Source organism: Egretta garzetta, unplaced genomic scaffold, assembly GCF_000687185.1.
Source record: "Egretta garzetta isolate BGI_Z169 unplaced genomic scaffold, ASM68718v1 scaffold797, whole genome shotgun sequence".
Lineage (NCBI taxonomy): Eukaryota > Metazoa > Chordata > Aves > Pelecaniformes > Ardeidae > Egretta > Egretta garzetta.
The window spans coordinates 580,213-588,537 of record NW_009260172.1 but is presented as its reverse complement, the minus strand read 5'-3'; the positions used below and the strand labels follow the sequence as shown (position 1 = coordinate 588,537).

General features: G+C 43.9%; 1 protein-coding gene across 1 annotated transcript in view; it reads right to left on the bottom strand.

Moving 5' to 3' along the window:
- Positions 1–967: 967 nt before the first annotated feature.
- Positions 968–8,325, bottom strand: part of FOXM1 (forkhead box M1) — a 7,617-nt gene continuing 259 nt past the window's right edge. Inside the window, exons 2-9 of the mRNA XM_035897138.1 lie at positions 7,956–8,316; positions 6,697–6,845; positions 6,272–6,490; positions 5,745–5,873; positions 5,121–5,165; positions 4,096–4,174; positions 3,499–3,680; positions 968–2,378 (exon numbers count right to left, since the gene is read on the bottom strand). Of these exons, the coding sequence (XP_035753031.1) occupies positions 1,326–2,378; positions 3,499–3,680; positions 4,096–4,174; positions 5,121–5,165; positions 5,745–5,873; positions 6,272–6,490; positions 6,697–6,845; positions 7,956–8,316 (2,217 nt within the window). The 3' untranslated portion in view covers positions 968–1,325. The remainder of the gene's footprint in view (positions 2,379–3,498; positions 3,681–4,095; positions 4,175–5,120; positions 5,166–5,744; positions 5,874–6,271; positions 6,491–6,696; positions 6,846–7,955; positions 8,317–8,325) is intronic.

The following is an 8,325-nucleotide window of genomic DNA, read 5'->3' as shown; positions in this document are numbered from 1 at the left end:
TTACGCAGTATCATGATCATGTATCACTTACTCAGTGATGACAGAAAGCAGACTCATCAGACAAGCAAAAATCAGTTGTTCATGCTATGGCCCAGCCTGAGCACGCTGCTAAGAGTGAAAGCAGTAAAGACAATACTGAGCTGTGTTCCCACAGAAGCTTTATTGAGTATGTAGATACATGAGCCACCATTTGTCCATAAGCAGAAGGATCAGGTCTTTTCCATGGCAATTTCCTCTTTTAACACGAGTTCTAGACAATTGGGATGAGTTGTCCTATTGCACCAAGAGAAACATACCTTGTGTTTCCAGAGGTCACTTTTCAGTGGAAATACCAGTATTTTCTTTCTTTATGTTCTTTTTTTTTTTTTACAGGCAGCTTTAACCATCTAACAGAAGTCCATCTTACTGCAACAGTGACTCTACCTAGTCCTCTAGGTACATAACAATAGGGCTCTGGAACCAAAAGACCTTATACAGCTTGATGCAAGCTCTTCTCCATTCCAGCCTGGGAAACAGAAGCCAAACCAAGATTTTGTGCTGCAATCCAGATAACAACCTGGTTCAGTCTGACTTGAGTCACGTACAGGGATTTTTCAGATCTTTGCCCCAGCAACCTTCAGAACAGCCTAGACCAATGTGTTTCTGAAGTCAAAGGAGGGAGAGAGAAGAAAAAAAAAAAAAAAAAAAAAAAAAAAAAGAAAAAAAGAAAAAAAGTATTTTGGGCTCTCATCTAGGGTGGAAGAATACAGGAGATGTGGAACATATAGACAACACTCTAAGTGAAACCCTTTACGGGCCCAAATACTCCCATAACCCTAACAAGAATACAATTATTATTAAAATAAAGGGCTAAGTTAAGGAATGTACAGTATTTACAGCCATTAAAACTACACAGAAGATACTAAGTAATAGGAGAACAAAGTAAAGGGAAGCAAGGACAGAGCTAGGAGGAGGTTCCCAGGTTCTTTCTTATTGTACATAACTGAGGAGTGCATCCATTTCCTCTGATACCTTGAGTAGCAAATGCCATTCAGGCCCTACCTAGATGTTGTCTTGATAACCTCTCTCCAGAGAGTCTTCTCTCTAGCACAAGGTTAGAGAGGTTCTATCTTGTTCCACATAAATAGTCTATTGCAGCTTATAAAGGGGGCTCATAGCAGCCAATGGGCCTGTCTCCCAGCTTAGCAGGAGTCAATAATGCCCTCTGTTCCCATGGATGTGGGAATTAGTGAAAAGCAGTCTTCTTAGACTATGTGAACAGATCTCAGAAGAAAAGAGTGCTTTCTGTAATATCAGAACAAGCCAAATTCAGCCTTCAGGCCAGTTTACTTCAGTTCAGGTATGAGCTGAGACCAACTAATGTCCGTTCCTATGTTTTCATCCTCAAGACCAGGAAAGCTGATATCTAGAAGGATTTTGCTCAGACTGTCATTCATGGTGTCCAGGATCAGGCCCTCCATGAGTGACCGGTTTTCAGTAAATCCAGAGGCTGGCAGTTCAACAGATGATTGCTTAGTAGACTCATAAATAAAAGCTGGAGAGCTTGTGAGGGGCACATGCACCATGTCACTGGATTCTGTATTGAGCAGTTCCCGAGGGGACTCAAAGAGGGGATTTTTAAGGGGTGTGCTGTTAAAAACCAGCAAGTCCTGGTTCTCCTGGAGGGGTGTGAATGGCAACTGAAGGGTTCTCACTGGACTGAAGTCCAGCTCATGACTTCCCTTGGCTAAGGATGCAGACTTCCAGGGGTCAAGGCCCCCTAGTGGAGACGTAGTAGCTGCTGAGACTTTGCTGGGAGTGGAAGAAACTGGCAATTTGCTGAATATCTCCTTGACTGGTGTTTTAAAGGGCCCCTCTTCCTCCTGCGAGCAATTGAGCTGTGATATATTCTCAAGAGGCTGGCTTTCTTGCAGGAAAGGTGGGTCTGCCCCTAACTGGAAATTGTCAAAGCCATTGCTTTCTGGCAAAACAAGGACAGGCTCTTCTGAGCAAGGCAGTGCTAGGCGTTGTTTCCTTCTGGATCTGCCCATTTCCCTCCTTTCCCGCCTCTTTATAACTAATGTGTCAGAAACACCCTTAGATGGTGACTTCAGCATGGTGAATTGTTTCTTCTCCTTTGTGGATGAGACTGGGAGGAACAAGCCTGGCTCTTCCTTTACTGTTAGGGTTGAGGCAAATGGGGACAGCCAGTCATCCGGTTGAGAGCCTTCTTCCTCCTTTATACAGATGCTCTCAGGGAAAGAAGCCGATTCCTCACCAGGGTGGGAGCTGCTCTCTTTTAGGGCATGGGTTGGGGAAAATAAACCTTCATCACATTGACTCTCCTCCTTGACAGCAGCTGTAGGTAAAGAAGATGACTCTTCTGCAGAGAGTGACATCTACAAAGAAACACAAGTGATATGCAGCCAGTAAGCAAGGATCTAACCTACCCAAAATCCAAAGGATCGTGGAAGGAAGAAAAGAAAGACTGGCACTTAAGGACAGCAAAGCAGGTAAGAGGAAGATCTTCAGAAAGCAGTAACTGTAACAGATAGAGATTGATCTCTGTGTGAAGTTGATACGAAGAAGCCTACAGATCACATGGGAAGGATTTTAGCTATGTGACTGGAAGTCATGCCCTTCAGAGCACTTCTGCTATGAGGAACTTCTAGGAGTACATAACCCCTTTGATTCCTTCTTACACTATCTACAGGTGAAATAGCAAAATGAATGAGGACAGCTTTCCCAGAAACCAAGGAAAAAGAAAAGAAAAAAATTGAGGTTATCAAAAGAAAAAGAGCACAGAAGATAAATCATAGCAGGAGAGAAGATAAAGCAGCAGGCACACAAAGGAAAATAGGATTATGGTTAGACAGGATGGAAGTTAAAACTTTACAGTGTCCAAGCACCTAAGAGACTTCAATGAGATGCCAAAAGACCTGTTTAACAGCTGTTTTGCTTGAGCCCAGAATAACTGGGAACTCCACAGAATTAGCTGAAAACCTCTGGGAAGAGACTACATGCACATAAATGCTCTTTCAAACAAACAACTTCCCTATGTCACTCGTCTCTTCAGTGCTATAAAAAATCTGAAAGTTTGAGGGGCAGAACAAAGCCATTTCTGCCATTCTAATTTCTTCACATCCAAGCAGTAGAGAAAAATTGTCTTCACCAATCCATAGAGCCCCCTCCTCTAGTGAATTATAGTAACATCCTCATAGCAAGTCAACTAGCAGGTAACAGTCATCCTGGAGACAGAAAAGGACAACAAGGATTGTCACTGGCTAGTTTCTTAATAGGAGCTTAGTTTCAGAGCGCCTAGTGAAGATGCACAAAGGAACCATAGGAAGAACAGGGTTCACAGAAGGCAAGAAGTGTAGAAAACAAAAAAAGAAAAATGAACAAACAAACAAGAAAACCCCACCACACACAAACCAACACCCTCCCCACCCGCCCCCCGCCAAAAAAAAAAAGAACAAAACAACCAACCAAAAAACGCTCAGAAAAGAAGAAACCAACCTTTGGAGCAATGCGCACACGCTTATTGCTCCGGAAAGTCTCTGAGCTGTTGAGGGATGCTCCCTGTGCCATGGATAGAGGAACCTTCATTGAAGGCTGCAAGACAAGAGGCTGACTCAAAGGAAACTGGATTGGAACAAGGTAGGAGTTGATGCGAGGAAGCAAAGGCTTCATCTTTCGGCCTGGAAGGGAAAAGAATGGACTCGCTAGCCTTCCTCTACTACCTCTTGAAACCCAGGCATCTAACAGGAAGTCCTTCTAAATAACCCAAAATAAACAACTGATCAAAGAGAGGCCCACCTGCCTTCTCTGCTAATTTTGAGGCTACAAATCTCAAGCCAGAAGGCCTGACGAACAAGAAAATAATCCTTCATACAGATCCTAGCTGTCATGTTTGGGCAAGTTCTGCTCTCACTCCATTTGAGTACCCAATTCCCGCCATCTCTCTATCACATCCTCTCTCAGACACAGCAATACTACTTTCAGCTCCAAACCTGAAAGTAGGAAGCTGGAAAACCTGGATAACAATTCCCACTTTTATTCCTAAGGGAATCTGGGAGAGTGCCCCAGATTTATGGGACTGATTCAAAAACTTACGTGCATTCTGAGGTTCAGTTTTGCTGCTGTTGTTGCTTCCCAGGTTCTTCTGGGGATCAGGAAGATGTCGCTTTTGCTGCTGCAGTCATTGTGAAATAAGAAAGAGAAGAAGGAGAAAAGAAAGATATTTAAAGAATCCGTCGTTATTCTGCTGCTTTATTCAGAACTGTGAATCCAGAAGCCTGTGCTGCACTAATACAGAGAGCTGTTAGCACCCAGCACTCATGCTGGCTCTATCTCTGTGTCACTTGCTGTTTTGCAGCCATGCCATCTCAAAGCCAGCTGCCAGCCAAAAGCTGTGTAGAAAGAGTTGGCACAACAGAGTTGCTCCGGCTGCAGACTCTACTGCAGAAGTGACCTGGTTTCAGCGTCCTCAGTGCCTGAGGAAAGGTAAATAGGACAGCTTTACTGTACATTGGATCTCTATACAAACCATAGACCAGACAGGCGTTCAAGTGGAATAGCAGAGGCAACAGAGGAATCAGAAGTCTAAGCAGGTAGAAAGAAGGCCAGGGCTGTAGCCTAGTGACAAAAAAGCGTTTGACTGGCTGCTTGCACATCTGTTGTCGTTAAAACTGCTGAATGAAGGAGAGACGGCAAATAAACTTCCCTTCTGAGTGTCACAATGTAGCTGGGTTCCAAACTGAAAAGGAGCACAGAGAGATCCTATTCTCTCTGGATCTGAGCCCCAGAACAGATTGGGACTGCTGCCATGGAGATGCGTATTTTACCAGAAATCTCTGTCTGGGCTTGTTCTCTGAAGCCTGTTGGTGCCCACTGTACCCTACTTCAGCAGTAGACTTCTAGCTGCTCAAAGCTGTACAGCTCTACCAGCTGTAGAGAAAGCATATCATCTGAAGGCAATTAACCTTTGGCTTGACTCCCTTCCCCAAAAAGCATGTGCATGGACCTGTACAACTAGGTGCAGTGACCCAGTCCCCCTCCCCAAGCCTCTTATCCTTTCCTTCAGCAACTGGCAAGAGGAGAATGGAAGCCCAAGCCCCGAGCCAGAGGGTAAGTCTTACTGATTCAGAGTGCTCAGGCGATGTTGGTGACCCGAAGTCCAGCGGCTGGTGGCAGCAAGGCATTGAGAGGGAGAAAAATAAGATGAAGTTATTAACCAAAGGGGGAACAAACAGGACCTTTTAACCTTGCATAATCTGAGCAAACAAGACTTAATCTGCCCATGCACTGTAGAAGACAGAAGAGTCTCAACGCATTTATATCAGACTCACAAGTTCTGTTTCTCCCACAAAATGGTACTTCCTAAAATACCTATCTGAAATAGGGCAATTCCATCCTATGACTGTCTAATCAAACAGCATAAGAACTCCTGATTAACTTCAGTGGAAAGCTTGTCACTAGGAATTTGAATCAGGCCCATGGAAAAAGGTTGAACAAGCTCACTATTACATTTGGCACACCACCTGAAGAATAAACACATCCCACAGAAGCTCCAGTTCATATGCACAGCCACAGCACCTTTTCTTGCAAGTACAGAGCTTGACTATTTGTCAAGAGAAGTATCTGAATCCAGCTTCTACAAAAAGGCTGATGTCAAAGCAGCTTAACTTTCTTGTTAAAATAAGGTGCATCTGGCTATTGTGGCATTTAGGGACTGTCCTACTTTCTTTGCATGAGGCACTCACCTTAAATACCTGGTCCAATGTTAGACAACGGTTTGCATCAGGGTGAATAGTCCAGAACGAGATTTTACCATTAGCAGATGTCTCGCGGACAAACATATCATGAAGGGACAGGTTGTGCCGGATGGAATTCTGGGGAGAAAGCAGTGAGGGGGAGGTTGAAAAGCAGTAGTTTTGTTATCAGCACAGCATGACCTACCTGAGACACGACTGCCCTAGCAGATGGATTACATTGCAAAGTGTAGACAACATAGACCTTCATATCACTACATACCCAGCCAACCCTGTCATCAGCGTCTTATTCTTATTTACTCAAGATCCCTGTTCTTACTCCAATGATGAAACACCCCATCATCCTGCCTAAGTGGAATGAGAAAAGGAATACAAGAAGTGGAACAGGGAACATCTAGGGGTGGAGCATTTAAATTAATTTCCATCTTGCTCTGCAGGCTGGGGAACAACTTTTCATTTTCATCCAGAAAGCTTATATCACCCTGTGGCCCACAGCAACTCGAGGGCCTGCTTGTTACCTTCCAACCTGGCTTAGCCACGTGTTTAAAATATGGGAAATGATCCTCAATCCAGGTATAGATGTCCTTCAGAGTCATACGCTTCTTCTCAGTGCTGTTGATGGCAAACTGGATCATGGCCATGTAGGAGTAAGGAGGTCGTTCTGATACTGAGTCCTGCCATGAGGAGGAGGCAGCAGCAGCAGTAGGAATAGCAGCAGCAGCAGAATCTTCTTCAGTCTGACACACAGAAGGAATGATACATGAGTGCTCACAAAGTCAACAAAGAAGGGCCATGGAACATCCCTGGATCCTCCAGGTTCTGCTATTCAAATCAGTAAAGGCCAAACTTGGGTTAGAGATGGTTCTTGCAAGTCTTCTGATCCATATGGATTACTTCCCTATCAAATGTTTTAGTGCACACCCCATTGTCTTCTCCTACTTACCTTGATTGTTTCCTGCAGAGGCATCTGGTTCTCTTTCTCCATGTCTTGCTTCACAGAACAGGAACTTAGACCATCAGATCTCATCTTCCCCAGCCACTGGATGTTAGTGAGACTATTGTCCAACACAGAGCTCATTGTCTCACCACTACCTGTTGGGATAACAAGCCCATAGCTCTGCTTACTCACAAGTAACCCTCTTCCCCCTTCATCTTAAGTGCCAAAAGGAAGGCACTAGTCACACTTCTAAAAGAGGCATCCCTGTCTCAAGACAGGGACAAGATGGTGTTGCAGTCCTAATGTGTCTCGTGCAAGGAATTCAGCCTTGAATTCCTGATTTAATGTGAATCTGCCCAATTTCTGAAAAAAGCTGCAGCCTTAAAAACATTCAAACCAGACTATTGCCCTCAACCAAAACAGGACAATGTTGATTCAGTACTTCAAGAATTCAAGTATTTTTAAGCTAAGGGATTAATCTAGTAATCAAAGGCCAAGGAAGGTGGTGACAAACTCCAACGGAAAGACCTAGCAAAAGATCCAAGTCAGAAGCTGAGGTGTCTCCAGGTTTTTGAACTTCAATGAAAACTAACATAGTTTTGTTATTTCTGGTGAGATTGGTTGTAGCAATGCAGCTAATGCAGCTATATATGGGTTCCTGTCAGACAGTACTATACTATGGGATAAGACTTGCCACAGCCCACAAGCAACACAGCTATCTCAAGTTGCAAATACAGATTTGATCTGAGCAGTGTTTCAAAGTAAAATCCATCCCACTTCTAACATGTATTCAGCAGCTTCATGAGACAGTCAAGGAGGAAACAGACCTGCCACTTGGTTATTAAAGGATGGGAATCATCTCTTTTTTTAAATCTCTAGGCCCGTATGTTTTGTCATGACGAGGGTACTCTTGAATTCAGCCATAGCCCTTTTGCTAAATGAAACTTAGTCTTTTGTTCTTCTAGACTTGATTTGCTCAAGCCAGCCCTTCTTTTTGCCCCAGCACTAAAATTTTCCTTCGCTATACACCTTTATGTGTCATCTCTTCCACCAAAAATATATCCACTAATATCTTTCAGATTTCACTACATACACATGTACATTATTAGAATCATAATGTACATATGTACACGATAAGAGTAAAATCTGAAGCTATTTTGTAACTAACAAAATAATTTGCATTACTGCATACCGAGTCCCAAGCACTACACTTCACAACTCTTTGTCTATCTGTCGGGACAAAAAAAAGGGTAAAGATTACATACTGTTGCTCTCCTGCTCCTGTCCAACCACAGAATCAATTCCTGAATGCCAGAGCATTGTCCCTCCTGCAAGACCAGGTGTCTGTGTAACATTCTTGTCTCTTTCTTGACCACCTGTAGCCTTGGTTGCTGCACTGGGTTTCTTCTCTGATGGGAGATGCTGCGATGGTGTTGGACCTGCCGAGCAGGATGTGCCCCCACTGCTAATGAGAATGAACTTGTTGGGCCCATTGTTGCCACATTCTTTTCCTTTTGCAGTCAGTGCCTCTATGATGCTCTGGATATCAGCATTTGTGGGGATGGCCACCACTTGTGTGTTGGGCATGGTAGGATGGTCAATTATTTTTTTTCCTGCTGGGAATTTCTGCAGGCC